This window comes from Podarcis cretensis (genome assembly GCF_951804945.1).
Source record: "Podarcis cretensis genome assembly, chromosome: 3".
Taxonomy (NCBI): domain Eukaryota; kingdom Metazoa; phylum Chordata; class Lepidosauria; order Squamata; family Lacertidae; genus Podarcis; species Podarcis cretensis.
The window spans coordinates 55725204-55748183 of record NC_137172.1 but is presented as its reverse complement, the minus strand read 5'-3'; the positions used below and the strand labels follow the sequence as shown (position 1 = coordinate 55748183).

The following is a 22980-nucleotide window of genomic DNA, read 5'->3' as shown; positions in this document are numbered from 1 at the left end:
GTTTGTTATTGGTATGAGCTTTTGTGTGCATGTATCTGAAGAAGTATGCATGCACACGAAAGCTCATACCAATAGACTTGGAGAAGTTAGTTTAACTGTTCTTTAGATCCTGGCCAAAATATCAACAGCTCAGAAGGCTAATAGAGTCAACATCTCATTGTTAAACTCAATGGCTCCAAATTTAGAGGGGTCATGTACTGTACTGTGAGCAGGAGCAGGAGCAGTTGTCAGCCAGGTATTTGTGATGCAGCCTTAAGTGTCATTTGTTACTATGTGGATTTAGGACTCTAGCATTTAACTTTGTTATAAAGAGCATGAAAGGACCCATCTCAAATTTGGCAAATATAAAATAAAATATATACTTAATATACCAAAAACTCTTGCTCAGTGCATTTCCCTACAGTGAACCTAGACTTTATAAAAGGTAATCAACTTGATCCTTAATGTACTTGGTACATTGGGCTATACTTATCTTCTGCATACCTCTTTTTTCAAATATACTCATGCAAAAGTAGTACGTATTAGTTTGGATGTGCCTAATTTTCTTATTTGAATGCATGCACACAATGATCATAGGAAAGATAACATCAACAGAGTCAACATTAAAAATGCAAGATTCTATTCATAGGGTTGTTTTGGTGGTTTTGGGTTTTTTTTAACTTTAGAGGTACTTTAATAGCTATCATTAATAGAGTTTAATTGAAACTCAGCAGGTGATTTCTCTGCTGATTGCTTGTTCATGCTGAGAGGAGGATACAACTCAATGGGATTTAAATAAATTGTTATTAATGGGAACAATTCATTAACTGAACAAGAAAGCTTCATTCTCACCACCTCCTGTTTGACGGATACAATTTCCCCCAGTACTTCTACAGATGTGATTTTGCTTCTCCTTCTATTATCTTTAATACACGCGCTTAGCACATTTTTCAAAAGTCAGATGAACTTATAAAACATGTTAAGAAACCACAATAGACATGTTAAAAACATGTTAAGAGTCTGATGACGTTTTGAACCAAGAAGTTATTGATTCATAGTTTAGCCTCTAAGCCACTATACTATACCAGCTCCTTTTGGAGAGTCAAAACAAAATAAGACTACAAAAAATATGGTTGTCTGTTCACTCTCTCTGCCTAAATAAATATGGTCTAGCTAAAATTTACTCATCTGCAAATAGTTTTGGGATGAAAGGAGTCAAGCTTTTAAACAGCTGCTGCTAAAAACAGACTTTTACTGTAATAGGAAAGGTTTCGCATCTGTCATGGCAAGTCTGTTTTTGCTAAGAGATTCTATGTTTTTAAAGTACAGAGGTAAGATCTAAGAATATATAAAGGATGCAGAGAGTTTTTCTCTTTGGGGGGAGGGGGGAGCCCTGCATTTCTTCCAAATACCAAATAGAATTATTCCAACCCTAGGTTAGGCTTGGAAGATGACTGTGGGCTGGAATAAACTAAACAGCAGGAGTCCTGCTAGTGCAGGACTTGGCCCCTTTGGAGTTGGCTCCTATGAGGTCGACCAATCATGTTTTAATGCCAAATCGCCACCTAAATCTATATTCTAATTGGCCTTGATAATCTGTTTCATCCAATAGCACCCTGGTGAAATCACCATCACCTCTCAAGGACCTTGCCAAAAGGGGGTGTTGGCAAGTAGCTGATAATTGTTACAATCTCCCAGGTGTGGTCTCAGAACCATCTACTTCAGAGTGGCAAGAACCATTTCCTCTGCCAGTGCAGCATTTATAACCTTCTGGAGCCACTGAGCTCACTTTGGCTCCAGTAACCAAGTTGAGCAATGGTTGAGAGCACATGTTACTGGAAAAACCTCTCCAGGCACCTTGGCTACATCCTCAGGTTGCAGCAAATGGAACTGGAACTGTATTAATGATGATATCTAGGTCAGAGCACATATGAGCAACATTGCCTTCTAAGTGCTTAGAAAATATGTCACAGTAGGCCTTAGATGACTCACCACTTAGCTTGCTTTTTTAACCCCAGGTGACATATTTCCTTCTTCCTGTATCTACTGAAATAAGGTCGTTCTGCCCTTTCATGACCTTGCTGCCCCAGCACATCTTTATCTTTGTCATTCTCCAGAGGAAAGGCAGGATACATAAATAAATATGAAGCTGCCTTCATCTAGCCTAGCATTATCGACTCCCATGTGGCAGTGACTATTAAGATCTCAGAAAGACATATTTCCCAGTAGTTTTGCTGCCCAAGATCCTTTAACGTAGGGTTGCCATATGTCTGGAATTTAGCGGACATAACCAGGATTCAACCATTTGTAACAGCGCCTGGGCAGAAATTGATTTAATGTCCAGGAAAATTCAGACGTATGACAACCCATGTCGGAAGTGGCAAATTTTCTTAAAAATAGCTCAAAAACTTACTTTTCTTAAAATAGATTTTGCAAAACTTTAAAAATCTCATCAACTTTTGTGTCCAGATTTTTCACTTTTTGAAATATGGCAACCTTATTTAACTGGAGAATGATCCTGGAACCTTGCGTGTGCAAAGCATGTGCTCTGTCAATGAGTGCTGGCCATTCCCTTCCACATCTGAGAGCTGGTCACATTTAGCTTGGCCTTTGATAGACAACAGGCACCTCAGATATATACCCCCTACTGAAAAGTGTGTGGCATTGCATGTTTGACAGTGAGAAACACTTAAAATAGTTTGTAAAAATAAACCAAATACAAGAATGGGTGGTCTCTTCGACATTCGATAATTATGAAGCAAAGATTACAGTTTGCAAAAGACCAATGTTCAGAAAGTGATTCAAACACAAACCTCATATTACAGCTAGGGGAAAAATAGTTTACAATGTAGTTAGAGTGAAAGAAGCAGGGAGGGTAGAACTTATTATAAATGAGCTAAACAGATCCCCTTTCTCACACACACCCAAAAAATTCTCAAAACTCAGACTTCTTTCTACATTCTGTCAAGTTTATGCACCACCACCCTGCCTTCCACTGCAGCCAGGTTTTAAACATAACCATTGCAGCTATGTGGGTACATTGTCCTAAACCCAAAGCCCTAGGATATTCAGGATAGAATGCTACCCTGTGGCATCTCAAGAAAGAAGATTCTCCTCCCCGCCCCCCCCCCCGCCCCCGGTCTTTTATTTAGAGAACAGACACAAACGTTTCTTAACTGGCTAATCTCTGGAAGATGTTTTGCCAGTGACCCACTAGGGTTGGGAGTTAGGACACATAGGCAGGGTAGCAGGGACAGCTCTATAGGGTTGCAGGGTTGGGTGTTTTTGAAGAACACAATGGGTGCCTAAAGAAGGAAAAGGAAGTGGAGCCACCCAACTGCATACCCAGGAAGCTTCAAAGTTTATTTGGCTCAAGGCTAGCCAAGGAAACATACAGGCTTTTTGATGTGAGGAATCAAGTCCTAAGGGGTAGGGGGTAGGAATAACTATCATGCCAGGAAAAGGAGGACTTTGCCAGAGAATGTAAAGGAACATACAAGTAAAGAGGCCACAAGTGTAGTCTCACAAGGGCAACAACTGGTACCTCATTGAATGTACAAATCCTTCAGGTGGAAGTCACCTTGGCTATGGAGTCAGCAACATTAATGGCTTGGGACTCAAGTGCCTGGAAGATGATTGGCTGCCTTCTCTACTACCTTCCAAGCTGAAAATTGCAACCAGGGAGAGAAGCCTGTCTTATGGTTCCACTACCAGCAATAACATGAAGAATGGGGATCTGGGACAGACCATTGTCAGCGTCACTGCCCAAGGGAAATCAGGCAGTCCCCATTCAGGAAACATGTGAAGACTTCCTTATTTACCCAGATTATTTTGCCAATAATTTTATGAAATTTTTTTTATACGGCTGGTTTTAACTGCTGTCTGTAATATATTATAATGTTTTGAATTGCTTTGTGTAACTTTATGGTTATGAGCCATCCTGGACTCCCCTTGGGGAGGAAGAATGGGTTATAAGGACAGGTTGGAGACAGTGATGCTTCTGAATACCAGTTGCTGGAAGCCACAGGAGGGGAGAGTGCTTGTGTGCTCAGGTCCTGCTTGCCAGTTTCCCACAGGCATCTGACTGGCCGCAGAGAGAACAGGATGTTAGACTAGACAGGCTAGATCCAGCAGGCTCTTCTTGTGTTACTATGAAATAAGTAAACAAAAAAGAAAAAGAGGGACGGGAAGTGAACTCTGTGGACACTCCACAGAACATCTCTCTTTTCACACAGCCAACAGGGAATTGACAGTCATGCCATGCTGCTTTTGTCCTTTACCATGGAGTGTGAACTCCTGTTGCATGATTATGTGTGGAGTCATGAGGCACAGGCCATTTCAATAGTTCTGAGAAGACAAATGTACACATAACACGAAGCCATAGTACTTTGGCCCTATCCTGCATGCCTTATATTCTGAGTTGTGGCGTCCCTATTTGGGGCTTGTACACTGGTGCTGGTGTGTTGCAACTGGCTGTAATTGTTGGCCATAATACTAAGAGAACAAGGGAGAAGTTCATGGTGAGCTCTGGCACCTCTTTTTCTAGAAAAATGCTCCATTCACTGCTGTGTGATCAGAGCTAAGCTCACAGCTATCCATTTCCAAGTTTAGGCTGCCATCTCCTTTCTTTTGTCCCCCTCTCACCACAAAACACTTGTCCATGATCCAACACTACATATAAACCATCATAGCTTCAATTTGTTAACTCCCACTGAGGGATTAACAACCCATCATCCCTTACCATTGGCAAGCAAACAGATGGTAAATGGCAGCTGTAACAGTATGGTGTGAAATGGTCCCGACTGAAGGCATTCCCCCCCTACCCCCCCCTTTTCTTCTACCAATAAAAGAGTTGGATTGAAAACTGGGCTGGACCTGATATGGACAAGACACCACCACTAGAACAGCCCAAATGAAATTATATTATACAGTTTGACTGTAAAGCTGTACAAATCTACACTCTGAACCCAGCAACACTATATGTATAAATATTGCTGAACAAAAATTAATAAAATGTGGAAATTAATACCTCTTTCATGAGTTCAGTACAGAGTGTGCAAGAGAGGGAGCACATCTAATTACCCCAAGGTCTAACACCTACTGAAGCACAAAGTTAGGGCATGGTGGTCAAATGCTCTGATTTCTCTGTTTGGTTGAGATTTGAAACTGGGAATAGCAGGCTCCATTACTAGATTTCTGTGTGAACCTTTTGATCCTAGTGTACATGCGGGAGTCTTTCCTGTGTCTACTGAACATGTAGGGAACTTCTGCATCCAGCCCTATACACATATACTCTCCAGCCCTATGCATGAAAGAAATTCAACACTTGGTTCATCACAACAAAAAGTGAACAGCTGGTGAGCAGAGCTAAAGTATTTCACTGGGGCAGGAAGTGAGGAAGAATGCAGGGGGGGGGAACTGTAGAAATTCTGGCTGATGGCCAATCCAGCTGCCTTGTGTCCCCTCCCTTACAGTCTCTCGCTTTGCTAGCATCTGCCTGTCTCTCTGACTCTCTCTGCTTGGAGAGAAAAGAGCACCGCAGTTGCCTCTCCTCTTGGGGGAGCCCGTGTGATAATCTTGCAGCTTTCTGGGAAGGGAAACAGGGCGGGGACACAGCGCCTCTCACCTGTCCCCCGAGGAGGAGAAAGAGGCGGAGACTCGAGGAACTTGAACTCGTCCAGAAAGTTTACGCAGGAAAAAGAAAAAGAAAAAAAAAGGGGAGAGAGAGAGAAAGAGAGCGGCGTGGAAGAAAGAAGACGACGACGTCGCCGCCGCCCTGGGCGGTAGCGGGAAACAGGGAGGGGTTTTCCAACAAGGAAACAGAAAGTCCGGAAATTGGGCAAGAACAACTTGCGCGAAGGGGGGGACGTTTTTCCAATGCCCCCCTTCTCTCTTTGCAGAAAAAAAGAGCATTTTGACCTCTCTTCCTTTCCTACACCGCCGGCCGGAGGCTTGTGACTAGAAACTTGCTTGACTTACACAAAGAGGAGCCTCAGCTGCGACTTGTCTTCAGAAGATGCTCAGGGCGCGCGAAGGAGGCAGCTAAGTACTTTCCAGCCTCCCACGGGGCGGACAACTTTCCAGTCGAGGGAACACCTCAGCGGCGTGGGGTGGTGTTTTTATTTTTTTAAATTTTAAAATATTTTGTTTGGAGATACCCGTCTCCTCTTCTTTCAACGTCTCCTTTCAAAGTTGTCTTAATTATTTAAAAGCACACACCACCACCGGGAAGCTATTGCTCCGTTTTCCTTTGGGACGAACTTCTGGCAGCTGAGAAGTTGTGGGGAAGAAATTCCCTCACGCCGCCCAGTTTCTCGTGACTGTTTTCTGGGGCGTGTGTGTCTTGTTTCAGAGGAGGAGGCCTTCTTTCCCACCCGGCTGCCCTGGTGTGACTGACTTTCCCCTTCCTCTGCCTCCTTCCCCCTCCATGGAAAGCGGCTGCCATGGCTCTGAGCAAAGGGCTGAGGGTGTTGTGGAAGCAGGAAGCCACGGCGAGCGCCCTGCTGGAGGCGCGCGGCCGCCAGGACTGCCTGCTGCTGGAAGCCGGCACGATGGCCACCCTCAGTAAGTGCCTCGCGCCCAAGTGGGTGGGGCGGGGAGAGGGTGAGGGGTGGGCGGCCTTGCTACTCTTGGAGCCCCCCACCCACCGGGTTGGAGGTGGCGCTGCCAGTCCAACATCCAGCCATAAAGACAGCGGAACCTCCCTCGCCGTTTGCCTCCTGCCCCCTGGCTGCAAATGGCATTCCGAGAGCTACACTGCTCCTGAGCTTGGAGGCTCGGTAGGGCAGCCTCTGCAACCTGGCTCCTTCCAGATGGCTCTGCACTCCAGCTTCTATCAGCCCCAGCCGGAGTTCCCAGTGCTCTCAGGAATGATGGGAGTTGGAGGCCCAAACCTCTGGACGGCTTGCTAGGCAGCTGTTCAGGTTACTATGGCAAATCGCATGGAGAAAGGGGAAAAACAGCCTTTTGAAGCCATTTAGGTCTAAGGCTATCACTGCATCTTGTTGCCATGGGTTCCATAAATTAATCAACCCGTGTTTATGTGGTGTTTTGGGTGCTGGTACAGGAGGAGACGCAATGGGACGCAGGTGGCGCTGTGGGTTAAAGCCTCAGCGCCTAGGGCTTGCCGATCGAAAGGTCGGCGGTTCGAATCCCTGCGGCGGGGTGCGCTCCCGCTGCTCGGTCCCAGCGCCTGCCAACCTAGCAGTTCGAAAGCACCTCCGGGTGCAAGTAGATAAATAGGGACCGCTTACCAGCGGGAAGGTAAACGGCGTTTCCGTGTGCGGCTCTGGCTCTGGCCAGAGCAGCGATGTCACGCTGGCCACGTGACCCGGAAGTGTCTCCGGACAGCGCTGGCCCCTGGCCTCTTAAGTGAGATGGGCGCACAACCCCAGAGTCTGTCAAGACTGGCCCGTACGGGCAGGGGTACCTTTACCTTTACCTTTTACAGGAGGAGACAGAGATGTGAATTGGATATTGTAAGAGGGAGGACTGTGTTTTGTCTTCAGACTTTCAGCTGTGTTCTATGGCTGTAGCCAACTTTCAAAAAGGAGAGGGAAATGCAGCCTCTTTTTCCAAACTGCAATGACTCCACCCCTTATCACCATCCACGGTTGAATTCCCTGCTAAAAGGCTACAGAAGTAATGGCCTAACTCAGTGGTTCCCAAACTTTTTTCCCCCATGGAAAATTGCTGAGGGTCTTTGCAGAGCACTTCATGGTTTTTTTGCCCACTTGTAGCAGATGCTGCATGATTTTTTAATTGTATTTTATCGCTTTTTTATTTCTTCTATATTTTAAGTTGTTATATTTCATAACAGTCAGATTGTAAAGCAGTAAAATACAAGATATGAAATAAAAGAAGCAATTAGAATGCAATCAAGACTCAATATATTTAATGTGATGGATGTGCTGATTCCTGCCCCCCACCACAAATCTACAGACATGCCGTGGACCACCTGAATTAAGCTGCCTGGCCACTGGTATCCATGGACTATAGTTGGAAATGCTTGGCCTAACTAAAGTCACGTGTTGTCTATCTGCAGCCAGGAGCTTGACAACTCTACCTCTCAGTTTTACAGTTCTGGGCCAGGAACAAAAACAGGGAGGTCTATTGAGTCAGTTTTGGGAAATCGTATGTGGCTAGTGGACTGCAGTAAAGAAAACCTGATTGAGATATTTGCAAAGCCAAAGTTGGAAGGATTTGCTGAAACATCTAATTGAACTAGAATACAAAAAAGGGAGGTGTGAGGAGGCCAAGGAAATAAGTAGATGAAAAATAAGTTACAGGAAGGTTTGGTTTGTTTTTTGTTCGTATTTTTCTGTGTTGTTTTTCTTACTTTTTTGTTTTTTGTGGTTTTTTTGTCTGTTTGTATTTAGTGTGAATTTAGTGTTTTCTTTTTGTAACTTTTAAAATTGGAATAAATATTTTTTTTTAAAAAAAAAAGATATTTGCAAAGCATTTATAAGTGAAAAATGAAATGGTCAACATGTCACACAAATGTGAGCTTGATGGCCTATTTATTTTATCAAGAAAACAAATTATTTATGTGTACTTTAAAGATTAATATTGGATTAGTATTTTAAGATACTCTCTCCGTCCCTTTTCTATTCTTCCATGAATCTGTTCTGCTTCACTTGTGACTTCTTGAAGGGATGCAATCCCATCTACTATGTATCGTTGATATTATCTGTCCTGGGCCATTGGAGTTCAGTGGGCCATGTGTACGTATCTAGAAAATGTCTGTCTCAGGGTAATGTTAGTTACAAAAAACTTGCATACTGCAGGACTTGCGCACTTTGAGAATAGGGGAGGGGAATTTGTAGAGCAATCCTAACCATACAATGCTGGTGGCTGGTGTGTAAGTGTTAGGATGGTGCACAATCACCTCCCCATTGGTCTCTGTCAGCCAAGAAGAGCTCCAGTGGCAGGGGGAAGCCCTAGCTCTGCTGAAGCAGGTGGTATGTTATCACATTGAGTCATCAGTGGAAAGACATGAAAGTAGACATTTTGGAGAAGGGTGCTGGATCTGCAGGGGCCTGATTCTTAGAACGAGCAACTAAAATAGTTGCTCTTACCCTCCTCTTTGGTTGGAAGGAGCTGACAGGACTCAGATGTACTGGAGGATCTGCTTGCTGCTTGCCTTCCTGGCCCCTCATTAGGATTACTGTACTCAGCTCTAACAGTACAATTCTGTGCATGTCTGATGAGATGTAAGCCACCTTGGCTGTGAGTCTTGGGAGAACTGCTCCTGAGCTTGCAGGCCCTTTTCCACCTGCCTTAGGTGGGCAGGGTCCTGACAGACTCCAGCTGCAAAAGCTGAGGCTGTTGAACAGGTTGGTGTATTGCTTAGGTTTTTTTTTGTTGCGGGTGGGGTTGTTGCTGTTATCAATATTTATTTTTGTACCTTTTTTATTAGATCTGGTTATGTTTTAATGTGGAAATTGTTCAGTTTGGTTGGGTACTTTTTGATGTGTGTTATTTATTGTTTATGACTATTTTTGTTATACAGTGGAACCTCAGATGTCGAATGTAATCTGTTCCGGAAGACCGTTCGACTTCCAAAACACTCAACAACTGAGGTGCAAAATTAAATTGAGAAATGCACTTCGGAAGCCGTTCAACTTCCGAGGTGCATTTGAAAATAGAAGCAATTATTTCTGGGTTTTGGGCATTTGAAAATTGAAACGTTCGGCTTCCGAGGTGCTCGAAAACCGAGGTTCCACTGTATTTGTAATTATGTAATTTTTTTCTCATATTGTAAGCCACCTTGAGCATGGTTTTATCTATGGGAAAAGGTAAAGGTAAAGGGACCCCTGACCATTAGGTCCAGTCATGACCGACTCTGGGGTTGCGGCGCTCATCTCGCTTTACTAGCCGAGGGAGCCGGCATACAGCTTCTGGGTCATGTGGCCAGCAGGACTATGCCCTTCTGGTGAACCAGAGCAGCGTACGGAAACGCCGTTTACCTTCCCGCCGGAGCGGTACCTATTGATCTACTTTGACGTGCTTTCGAACTGCTAGGTTGGCAGGAGCAGGGACTGAGCATCAGGAGCTCACCCCGTCGCAGGGATTCGAACCGCCGACCTTCTATGGGAAGGTGGCATACAAATAAAATGATGTACGTAAGCCCTGCTGAGTTCAGTTGGACTTCTCCCATGTAAACTTGTATAAGATCTATATTATATGACATGGTATTATAGACTATTAAGAAGAAAATAAAATGCAATGCAAAGTACCTGTGAAAAATGAAGGGTTTTGCCAATGGTTCTGTTAGCATAACTGCTAGTGGAGGGGAACAGGTCTTCTAGAATTTTTAACCTCCTGACATAATACATAACCCACCCAGGGGCAGGATTGTGAACGATTCTGGCCACAGCCTGCTCCTCTGAGAAGCCAGCCTCAGATTGAGAAAACTTGGATAGTGCCCTGCATTACATTGCATACTCATGAGTATCAGCCTCATTTATCTTAACTGTAATAATATCATTTTACAAACCCAAGTATTTTTTATTTTTAAATATTTCTACATTTAAAGTGCAGTTGCTTTGCAATCTTCTAAAGGCTCAATGATATCTGAATGTTGGGGGTTTCTGTTGTTGCTTCCAGAACGTTAAGCATATGTAACTAATTAGGGACAAACCTTGGTATAAAGGCTTTGTTTTCTGTAATAACCAAAGTGTGTGTGTGTATTCTGAACAATACAATATCTCTACATGCATAACCTTACAGGATCTATAGGGTTACAATGAAGAAAAAAAATTATATGGATGGATATCATCCTCATATTTGTCATTCCAAAATATCATAAACAGTGAACAATAACCAACATGCTGTTTAAAGCTTATTTCTACTTGCTGATTGAAAGAAGGGAACGAACTCTTTGGTTTCAACCCTATTTTCTCTTAGGAGGCATGATTATGACAAAGTCCAAACATTGCTTGCATTCTTCAACACTTGCCTACGTCTTTAAATGTCATTACATTATTTTTGCAGTTGTACTGTATTCTATTACTACAGTAATTCCTTTGTCTACTTAAGCATCTCCTGATCCAGTGACTCCATTGTACTTTCATTGGAAGATAAAGATGTGAAGATTTGCACAGGGAATTGGCCCTGTTATTTCTTTCTCTCCTACAAGTGAGAAAGCTCTAGAATCACAGCAGGATTCCCAATTGCATGCATAGAGAATTATCTTCAGTTAGACCTGCCTTAAAGTGTACAGTGGTACCTCAGGTTACATAAGCTTCAGGTTACATACGCTTCAGGTTACAGACTCCGCTAACCCAGAAATAGTGCTTCAGGTTAAGAACTTTGCTTCAGGATGAGAACAGAAATCCTGCTCCGGTGGTGCGGTGGCAGCAGGAGGCCCATTAGCTAAAGTGGTGCTTCAGGTTAAGAACAGTTTCAGGTTAAGAACGGACCTCTGGAACGAATTAAGTACTTAACCCGAGGTACCACTGTATTGGATAATGACTAAAATATATTGATAGTACTGTATGGAAGAATGTAGCCACGATGTAGGGACACATTCCACTGCACACATGTTTATTGCGCCCAGAGATAGAAGGTTGATGCAAAACTGTCAATCTCTGAAATGTATTACAGTGTTACCTCGGGTTAAGCACTTAATTCGTTCCGGAGGTCCGTTCTTAACCTGAAACTGTTCTTAACCTGAAGCACCACTTTAGCTAATGGGGCCTCCTGCTGCTGCCGCGCTGCTGGAGCACAATTTCTGTTCTCATCCTGAAGCAAAGTTCTTAACCCGAGATACTATTTCTGGGTTTGCGGAGTCTGTAACCTGAAGCGTATGTAACCCGAGGTATCACTGTATTAGCACTGTATGTAAGTTTGTAGTCAAGCTGCTCAAAACATAAGATAAGTCTTCTTAGGGAGACATCTCTTTCTGGCCCTTGCAGAGCATATATATCACACCCCAACTTCTCCTACTCAGTGCAGTGTAAGAGGTTGTGAAAGAAGCCAAATGGCCTGATCCTGTGCATATTTACTATGGAGTTAGTCTCACTGATTTTGTTGCAACTTACCTCTGAGTAACCATGAGTAGAATTGGGCTGTAAAAGTATTGTGGCATCAAGGAGACTTAATTTTATCATGAGTTATTGTACTTTAGCACAAACCATAGGCTTAAAGAAAAGTAAATCTTGCCAGTTTCTGTTGGCTTGCTGTATTATCAAAGGATTAAAAATAAATAAGAATTGTTGTCTTTTATTGTGCAATTCCCTTAGCGCCTGAAGAAAAGGAAGAAATTAAAGGGCAATATGAGAAGCTCATGGATGCTTATGGGTGCTTAGGAGAACTCCAGTTAAGATCTGGTAAGTACCTTAATGTCATTTTTAGAATAATAAGTTGAACAATGTGCCCTTCAGTCCGACACAATGAAGTGAAACTATTCTTTGGTTAACCTTCAAGGACTAATTCTTTAAAATGAGTTGTGGTAATCATTGGATTTAAGGACAATTATTAAACAATGCAGGGTTTCTCTTTTTTTAAAAAAAAACAACTTTGCATTTACTAATAATAGCTTCTGGTTTTAACTTGAAAACAGCTTCTGTTTCTTTCTACTAAATTTGTTGTGCTCCTTGTTGGCCTTGGGTAGCTGTCCCATAAAATGCAATCCTACACAAGAGCTTCTTCCTTAGTAAATATGTTTAAGATTACAGCATCAGTGGGTGGGTACTAAGTTTTAATTGACTTAAAGGTAAAGGTAAAGGTACCCCTGCCCGTGCGGGTTAGTCGTGTCCGACTCTGGGGTTGCGTGCCCATCTCACTTAAGAGGCCGGGGGCCAGTGCTGTCCGGAGACACTTCCGGGTCACGTGGCCAGCGTGACAAGTTGCATCTGGCCAGCCAGCGCAGCACACGCAAACGCCGTTTACCTTCCCGCTAGTAAGCAGTCCCTATTTATCTACTTGCACTTTGACGTGCTTTCGAACTGCTAGGTTGGCAGGCGCTGGGACCGAGCAGCGGGAGTGCACCCCGCCGCCGATCGGCAAGTCCTAGGCGCTGAGGTTTTACCCACAGCGCCACCCGCGTCCCATTAATTGACTTACCTATCAGTAAATGCTTAGGATCATGAATAGGTTTGCCTTCTCCTATCCTCCATCTCCTGTCCTGCCTTTGTGTTTTGTTTTTTTAATCTGTTGGGGAAATGATGCTCAATAGGTGAAAGATCTCAAATTGCATTGCTGCAGCCACAGAAAAATGATACCCTATGAGCCGCTCCCTTACAAGTAACTATAAAAGACAGATTTTTGGGCTGCTGCTTTTATTATGCATTGAGGCTCAGGCAGAAATGCAGCAAGTGACCCCATTTTTTCTGGCATGGAGATACAGTGTTAGGGAAAGCTGCACTTGTTCCCTTTTTGGCTTGCACATATGTGTTAAAAGCACAGAGCTCCTGCCCATAAAAATACAACAGTTCTAAGGAAGTCAGCCTTTTCAGGCCAAGAATCAACAGCTCTACTGAATAGCACTTTTCCCTTTCTTTTTATTTTGAATGACTAGCTTTATTAACAGCAGTAGTTCATGGTTAACTAAGACTACAGCCCTGCAATTGACAATTTTCTCTGTTCTGGTGACCTTCTAATTTGGGTTTCCTGAACCTAGCATTTTCATCACAATGAGCATGGCTCCCTCCTTGGATTTCATGTTACAGCCATCTAATGTGGGCAGGGATAGACAGGTCTGCACTAGGAGATGCTGACTATCCCTTTAACAGTTACAGATAGGTAGCCGTGTTGGTCTGCCATAGTCAAAAAAAAATAAAAAAAAATCCTTCCAGTAGCACCTTAAAGACCAACTAAGTTAGTTCTTGGTATGAGCTTTCGTGTGCATGCACACTTCTTCAGATACCACTGGTATCTGAAGAAGTGTGCATGCACACGAAAGCTCATACCAAGAACTAACTTAGTTGGTCTTTAAGGTGCTACTGGAAGGAATTTTTTTTATTTTATCCCTTTAACAGCTTGGGGGCATTGAGAGAGCATATAGTCACTGCCCCTCCCAACCTTTTCTCCAACCCCTTTTCCTGCTGACTGAAGGCAATGGTGTAGCCCTGTGACAAGACAAATGGAGCCAGGGAGGGGAATGGTGTGGTAGTTGCTGCTTTGCATCTTGGTGCTTTGGGTATTTTAAAGGCACAAGCATATCTCTGGAGAACCTGCTATGGCTAGAGTGAATGTGGTATCCAAAACTGCAAAATGTAAATGAAATAAATGGACTATAGCTTTGCCTCTTAGTTGGCTGGCATATGCTTTTATGCACATAAAAGCATCTGAAGTATTTAAACAATTTGTGAGGGGTGGTATGATGGAGTGTGGGCAGCTGAGTGCAAGATCAGATGAGCAAGAAGTCAACTTTCCAATGTCTAGTAACAAGGAATGTCAGGGGATGTGGCTACGCAAAACCAAAAATAATAATAATCCAAGAATTCTGTTCATATTTAATTAAGGGTTGTGAGAGCATGAAAGAGGTTATGCCACAGACCAGAGGCTCAGCCATGGCCGTCATAACCCTTGAAATTTCTATAGTTGCCCTAGTACTTTGACAATGCATTAGTTACTTCTGAAATCAACCCATGATAGAAAAGGTTTTTGTGACTCCATAGAATTTGTTCAGATACTGTTCAAACCATCCCACCCACCAATTTGTGGATTTCCTGACATATACATGGTGCCAGTTTCATTTACAGAATATGAATTTAAAAGAGTCTGCCTAGACACTTCGCTTCTTGCCGCAAGAAGTGTTTGGCTGGCTGGAAGGGAGAGACAGTGTGGTCATTCGGCCCTTGAAGCAAGTAGGCTCCCTAAGGAGGGTAGTAAGTCAGTAAGAGCATGAAAGATTTTTCCAGAATGCCTGATGATAAAGAAAGTTTATAGCGATGGCAGCAATAGCCTGAACCAGCTACTGGGCAGAAAACTCCATAAATCTTCTGAAATATGAATTAGTCACCGTGGGGAGACAAGAATGGTTTAAATCCAAACATTTGGCTTAGCTGGATTATAAAACAGACAAAAAAGGAAGCATGACTGTTCTGACTAGCTATTCAGACAGTACGCAGAATAGCTAATCACACTGGTTTTTCAGTCTCACTTTTTGGCACTAAAGACCTTCTGGGGTTTTAGTAGGAAATTCTTCCTTTTTGTCATACTGCAGAACTTGTGTGTGAATACTTTGTCTTAGTTCTTAGTCCCATGCAAGACACTTGCACTATAAGGCTGGTGGGTTTTGCCTAGCTGATTGCCTGGGTAATGTTTCTCAAAAGCCAGAACTCGTATTGGGTCTGATCAGCTGGAACAACTCACTAGTTCCCATTATTTGCCTTTGGGGTGGGCTAGAGCAGAATGAAGAGCCAAGTATGTTCTGGGCTGGGCCTCGGGGGGGGGGGGGAGTGTTTTGTATTCATTGGTTCAATCTCCTTAATGAATTCTAGTCTGAATTTATATTGGCACATAGCACGACAGTGTAGGAGACATGTACAGCATTAAATGTAAGATGGTCCAAATGTTTTGAAATGCATTAGATGATTTTTAAAAAAATTTGTTGGGAAGTTTTTTAGGTGGTTTTAAAATTGTTTTTAAATGTTGCAGATATGTTTTTATTTCATTTTAAACTGTATTATTTTAACTTCTTGATGTTTGTTGCCCTGGGCTCATTTGAGAGGAAGGGTGGGATAGAAATTGTATAAATAATTGCATAAATAACAAGAAGGTGGTATCCGAAGAGCATTATTAGTGTGTACATTTGTAAGATTCATGGTCAAATTGCATAGAAACACAGATTATGTGAGCGGCATTCACTTAACACACCCCATCAATGGAAACCCTCTGCAAAGATTTCCACTTGTGCAATGGCGCTTCTCCCTGTGTGCTCCCTGTGCCCCTCCCCCCCCAAAAAATGACTGGGGGGCGGATCAGGAGAAGCCCAGCAGCAGCACACAGAGGGAGTGCTGGGGTTTTTTGTTTACTGCTATGTTGCTTATTGACTGATTGTATTATTTTATTGTATTTTGCCTGCATTGTACTCTCTTTTGGGATTATTTGATAATGAATAACAAGTTTTATGATAAAATAAACTGTTGTAAGCCGCCTTGAACATTTTTTTTAACTTTGGAAAGGTGGCATGCAAACAGATTGACTGATAATAACATCATGAGATCTACCAGCAGATTTAAATCGATCTTCTGACCACCCCACATGTTAATGAGCAAGGTTGTCTGAATTAGTGCAAGGCAGCTTCCTATATTGCATGTGGCAAAACACTAGGCTCTCAGCATTCATACCAAGCACAGCCAGTCCAGACGTTTCATGCTGCAGACCATTATTCAGGGCCCATAAGGCTTACTGCTATTTGGTTTAGAGCCTGAAGAGAGTTCTGAGGCCAGCATATTCTCAATATATAGGAGAACATTCAGAGGGTCCTTGCGCCTAAGGTTTCCATGGTGATGAAGGGCTTTGGGAAGACAGGGTTAACTAATCCTTTGGGCTCCAATACTTTGGCCACCTCATGAGAAGAGAAGACTCCCTGGAAAAGACCCTGATGTTGGGAAAGATTGAGGGCACAAGGAGAAGGGGACGACAGAGGACAAGATGGTTGGACAGTGTTCTCGAAGCTACAAACATGAGTCTGACCAAACTGCGGGAGACAGTGGAAGACAGGAGTGCCTGGCGTGCTCTAGTCCATGCAGTCACGAAGAGTTGGACACGACTAAACGACTAAACAACAACAACAATCCTGTGTGTCCTACCAGGGGTCTCAAGAATAATGCAGAACTTTGTGATGAGGGAGAAGGTTATTACCTTTATTTTTCATTATACCTCCCCATGAGGTAACTTCGTACCCTGAAAAATTGTTCAAGGAAGTTAGCTACAGTCAGGATGAAAATAATATATAAAACTAGTTCACTCATCCTGTTGAAGAGCATGCGCTTTGTTCTTCTCCCCCTCATGTACAGGTCTGCTTAAGTGGGGCCTATTCGGCACATATTCCTCTGTGACCTTCTTGAGTATCCCTATGTTGAAAACTCTCCAGGGCAACTAAAGTTGCTTTGGAGATTATGATCGTGATGATTCACAATCGGGAGCGTACTTTAAAGTTCCTGTTGTGTATTGGCAGCTGTGTGTTACATATTACATATTACAGCTGATGTTACATATGACTTCAAGGATGGGGTAGGTGGGTGTGGTTTGAGAAAAACAGCTAAATTTGAATCCCTCACAGGCCACTTTTGGCCCACTGTCATGCAGCCCCTGGAAGGTTGCCCATGAGAGAATGTGGCCCTTGGGCTGATGAAGGTTTTCCATCCCTGTCCCGGGGGCTGCTCCTTCCTTATTGCTGTAATACATATGTTTTCTCTGCCTTTGTCGCAAGATAGTTTTAAAATGTTACTCTAACTTCAAATACTCTTAAGGAGAAATTTATATAATGAGCAGAAACAACAGTTCATTTTGCTTTGGATTTTTTTAAAAAATACAGGAAGCTTTTCTTGGTTATTGAAACAGTCGGCAATGCAAATTGGAAGGTGCTAAGCACAGCTGGAATCATGGCATAAATATTCAAAATGAGCTATCCAGTGGGGAATAAACTGGGTTTACTTGCTGGACTTAAATTTGCATTTCCAACCTTTCTTGTGGAAGCTCCTTTTTTTTTTTTTTTTTGCTTTTGAAGCTATGGCTGAATGACAACAGACCTCTTGTATTTTCTATTTAGTGCCTCATCAAAAGAAGAATAGGCATTTCCCTTGAGAGGCCTTTCACATTTATTATCAAGCAAGTGGCAAAATATCTGAATGTTGTCATGCCTCTTAGACCAGCTATGTTGGTTAGTTTTTTGCTTGTTATTTTTTTTATAAAACATTTTATTTAGCTATGAAATTGTATTTTAGACATAGCATTGTGATTGACTGACCCACAGACTCACTGTTAGGAGTAGAACTGACTTGAACCAAAGCTTAAGTACCTAATAGAGGAGCTCACAGATTGACTTTTATGAGCTTGCCGCTTGAAACAGCAGTCGTGGATGTCTCCTGAGAGTGGATTCAGTCACAAATAAGTGCTCTTGCTTGTCATTCCAGGTGGCCAACTTGTTAAGAGCAATGTTTCTCCTGCCATATATTTTCAGATATTATGATGGATGCTGTGGAGGGAATAAGTACTTTTTTCACAAAATACTCCTTTCCTGCCCCAGATGTTCCCCAGCTTGGGAGGGAGGAACAGCTGATGAGATCATGCCCTTAGACTAGATTTTCTCCTTGTACAGCAATGAGGATGGCCGAGTTGGCAGTTAATGCAATATTTCTGTTCATACTTGTATGTTCTATGTGAGAAATGTTTTCCTTTCACAAATTTACACATTTAATCATGCCAGCATAGGTTTCTGCCATACCTACAATTAGTCCCAGACCGATGAATTTAATCTGGTATCAACTTGACATTGTCACCTTCTGAAACAAAAAAACAACAACCAAACAAAACATATTTATGAGATACAGTGGTACCTCGGGTTAAGAACTTAATTCGTTCTGGAGGTCCGTTCTTAACCTGAAACTGTTCTTAACCTGAGGTACAACTTTAGCTAATGCGGCCTCCTGCTGCTGCCACGCTGCCGCCGCATGATTTCTGTTCTCATCCTAAAGCAAAGTTCTTAACCCGAGGTACTATTTATGGGTTAGCAGAGTCTGTAACCTGAAGCGTCTGTAACCCGAGGTACCACTGTATTGACAGGCTGCCTTTACAGAAAATGTCTAGAATGGAATAAGCATTTGTATTCCCATGTAATTCTAATGTGCCTGTCATTTTCTAGGCAACACCACCCTTCATTTTCTGGTCCTTGTGACAGGCTGTGCATCAGTGGGGAAAATACTTGATGCTGAAGTTTACAGAATCACGACAACAGAATTCTGTCCTCTCCAGGAAGAAACTAAGGAGGAAGATCGTGTTTCTGCCTTGAAGAAAATTCTTAATTCTGGGGTGTTTTATTTTTCTTGGCCAAATGCAGGGTCAAATTTTGATATCACTGTCCGAGCCCAAAAACAGGGTGATAACAACTATGGAACTGCAAACTCATTCTTCTGGTAAGTGCAATATGTTACATCGTATATTTGGTCAGTCCTTAGCTAATATGTCCTAGACTTCAAATCCATGTGGATTTCTGCTTCATGAAGGACTGGAATCTTTTTGGGATCTTCTAAAGCATAGCAATAAATGCATTGTTATTATAGCTAGAGAGTGTCCTTTTGTGGAAGGAAAAATGTCATATTTCTAAATATAATATATATGGGAATACAGTGGTGCCTCGCAAGACGAACGCCTCGCAAAACAAAAAACTCGCAAGACGAAAGAGTTTTCCGTTTTTGAGTCGTTCCGCAAGACGAATTTCCCTATGGGCTTGCTTCACAAGAAGAAAGCCGATAGGGAAATCTCCGGGGACCTCTTTTAAATGCTGGCCGTCGGGAGCAAAGACTTTCGCCCACCGCCGGCCTTCCTGGACCTCTTCTGAAGGCCGGCGGTGGGTGAAAGTCTTTGCTCCCCCCCCCCCGCCTGCCTTCCCGGGATAGCGGAGAAGCGCAGCGCGTTTCTCCGCTATCCCGGACGGCTTTTGAAGGCAGGCGGGGGGGTAGCAAAGACTTTCGCCCACCGCCTGCCTTCAAAAGACCTCCGCTGTCCCAGCAAAGCCCTCCTGTCCCCGGAGCTTGCGAGGCGGGAGGTGGGGAGAAGGGCTTTTCTTCCCACCGACAGCCTTCAGAACAGCCTTCTGAAGGCTGGCGGTGGGAAGAAAAGCCCTTGTCCCCCCCCCCCCCAGCCTTCAGAAGAGGTTGGGGACAGACTGTCCCCGGACCTGGTCTGAAGGCGGTTTCCATAGGAACGCATTGATTGATTTTCAATGCATTCCTATGGGAAACCGTGCTTCGCAAGACAAAAAACTCGCAAGAAGAAAAAACTTGCGGAACGAATTAATTTCGTCTGGCGAGGCACCACTGTAATTCCCACTAAACATAGTGAAACTTATATTGGATTGGATTGCCAATGTATAAAAGGCTTTAAGAGCTGGTTCACACATAGCTCAGGTGTGCTGGGTTGTTAAATTTATTATTGCATTTACATCCCACTTTTTTCTCCAGGGAACTCAAGGTGTTGTAGATGTTTCTTCCCCCTCATCATTTAATCCCCATTACAACCCTATGAGGAAAGTTAGACCAAGAGGCAATGACTGGCCCAAGGCCACCAAGTGAACTTCATGGCCGAGTGGGGATTTGAAACCTGTTCTCCCATGTCCTAGTCCAACACGTTAATCACTACACCACATTGGCTCTGTAAGCGGCAGGGCACAATAGTGAATTGCAGGCTCACATGCTTCCCCTCCCCTTGATGAATGGAATCTTTCATGTGAATCAGAGTTTGTGAGCCTGAGATTTGCCCTTGGGCCCTGCTGTGTATGTGAACCAATCCTGGATGCCTAAATATTTGTGAAGCAACCATTTCTGAGTGTTTGCACCTCACTTTAAGCAAATTCCGAGTACCTGCAACTTGTACAGTGTGCAAATTTAAATTTTTTTTTGTTAAATGGAGAAGATCAATACATTTTATTTTCAACATTTTAAATAATAAATGGCAACTTCTGCATAATGTATGCAGTGATAATGATACCAAGCAAAATGAAAGTTAGCATCTGCTTCTGTGCAAGACACTCCTCTTGCAGCCCATTGAAGGTAAATACAAAGCCCAGTGAAAAATACCGTAATTGAATTGGGATGATGGGGCAGGCCTATGTCAATGTAAGCCTGCATGATTTATCTAACTAAGTTTTAAATGCCCTGGCACCAAGGTATCTTGGCCAAAGTTTTGTTGTTGTTGTACATGTACTGTAGATGATACTGCAGTTCTGAACTTGTTAAAGGCTTTCGGGATACTTAGCTCTTATTTTTCTTGACGAGTTTTGCTTGACACATAGTCACAAAGCGAAGGTGGGCAACAGATCGAGTGAACATTCTCCTGGGTACTAGTCATGACAGCTGAATGCACCATCATAATTACTGCTGTATATGGCACTCTCCATGTGGCCTTCATGGTTCCATTATGCCAATAAGAGCATCAGGACAGCTCTGCTGCATCAGACCAAAGAGCTATCACATCCAGCATCGCATTCTCACATTGGACAACCAAATGCCAATGGGAAGCCTGCAATGAAACCATGAACCCAAGAGCACTCTCCCATTTGTGATCTCCAGCAGCTGGGTTCAGAGGTGTACCGATGCTGGTGTTTCCATGACCCACTTCTGGGCTTCTCTGAGACCCAGCAGGACTGCTGTGGGAAGCAGGATCCTGGGCAAGATGGCTATTTGGTCTGACCCAGCGTTTCCCAATCTGGTGCTCTCTAAATGTTTCGGACTTCAACTCCCATCATCCCATGCTTTTGGACATGCTGGCTGGTGCTGAGTTGAGTCCAAAACACCTGGAGGGTACAAGGGTGGGGAAGACCAGTCTGTTCCATCAGGGCTCATCTAATCAATTTTGGCATGTTGATTAATAGACCTAAATATATTCAAAACAGATTTTGTGTAATTTTTCTTGACTCAGTTCTCCTAAATGCATTTGACACAATTTGGCCAAAAGTCCCGCTGGTTTAAATGGGAGAGATTTAAGTTATATACTTAACTGAAATCAGTGGGACTTTTTAAAAGCATGCAACTTTTACCTGGATCGTGCCCACTATCTGCATCATGTGGTGGCATTTTGGGATGCAAATGGCTTGCAAGAGTGATATCAGTACAGAATATACTTTCATAGAAAACTGCTGACTTCATTCAAAGGAAATTGTATTTAATGAATTAGTCTGACTGAGCTTCTATCCAAATATATATATATATATATATATATATATATATATATATATATATATTCATATTGCCAGACAAACAGTATGGAATATTAAACATAGTCAGATGCAGAAGTGACTACATTGCCTTTACTGGTTATATTTCCTTTCAGTAGTGCTGGGAAATCCAACAATAGCTGTAGACTTTTTGAGTGGTATCTAATGGTAGCTTTGTCTTAGCAAAATGTACTTCTGTTCCTGGCAAGGCAAGGCACCCAATTTTCACTGCCTTCCCTACTGCTGTGTCCCATTCTGTTCTGGAGGATTACATGATCCCAAGGAGCAGCTTTTAGGGAAATTTAAGTGTGTTAGAGAGGTTGGCAAAAATTGGGTGCATCCATTAAGGCAAAACCACAACTGAATACAGCCCAAAGTTTTTTAATATTTATGATCCTGGAAAATTACATATATTAATATAGTAATTGTAAGCCCAGGGCATGGGGAGATTCTGCCTGATTACAACAGTAAAAACAGGATATTTCAAGGCCAAAATATCTGATGGGCTGAATTCAGCTTGGTTGGTCACAAGTTATGTGACTACATTTATTTTTTTCAGATTTGATTGCAAGCAAGGATTTCATAACTATTGAACCTGTGCTGCAGTTTTTCAGGTCATACCCTGAACTGTGAAATCCTCCTATTAAAATGTCTGTGGTTCTGTGAGTTGCTACCTTAACAGAATATTTCCCAAAGTTTATCTTCACTGTAATATTGGCGTTCTGGTAAGAAACAAGCAAGACTGGAATCCTTCCAGTGCCTTGTAGCTTGAACTCAAATAAATTAAAGTATTATCCCTTGGTAAGGTTTTATAAAGTTAGCTTTGTTAATAATATATAGTGCACCTAGTGAGTGATTATTATTGAATCTTGCAGGAACCAGCTACTGCATGTCCCCTTTAAACACTACCAGGTGAATTGCTCTGATTGGCTGTTAAAAGTGATCTGTGGTGTGGTGGACATTCGCACTTTGTACGCTTCTCACAAGAAGGCAAAGGCCTGTCTCATCTCCCGGATCAGCTGCGAGAGAGCTGGTGCCCGGTTTCACATACGAGGAGTCAATGATGATGGCTACGTTTCTAACTTTGCTGAGACGGAGCAGGTAAGGGCTGGATC

General features: G+C 42.9%; 1 protein-coding gene across 3 annotated transcripts in view; it reads left to right on the top strand.

Annotated features, from left to right (window-relative positions):
• The first annotated feature begins 5509 nt into the window (after nt 1–5509).
• Nucleotides 5510–22980, top strand: part of SYNJ2 (synaptojanin 2) — a 56135-nt gene continuing 38664 nt past the window's right edge. For 2 of the 3 annotated variants that reach the window (XM_079971861.1, XM_079971860.1), the window contains exons 1-4: nt 5510–6543; nt 12225–12311; nt 18797–19067; nt 22741–22966. In XM_079971861.1, the coding sequence (XP_079827987.1) occupies nt 6423–6543; nt 12225–12311; nt 18797–19067; nt 22741–22966 (705 nt within the window). In that variant the 5' untranslated portion in view covers nt 5510–6422. Of the gene's footprint in view, nt 6544–8683; nt 8703–12224; nt 12312–18796; nt 19068–22740; nt 22967–22980 lie in introns of those variants that run through there. The other variant, XM_079971862.1, reaches the window with a different exon arrangement.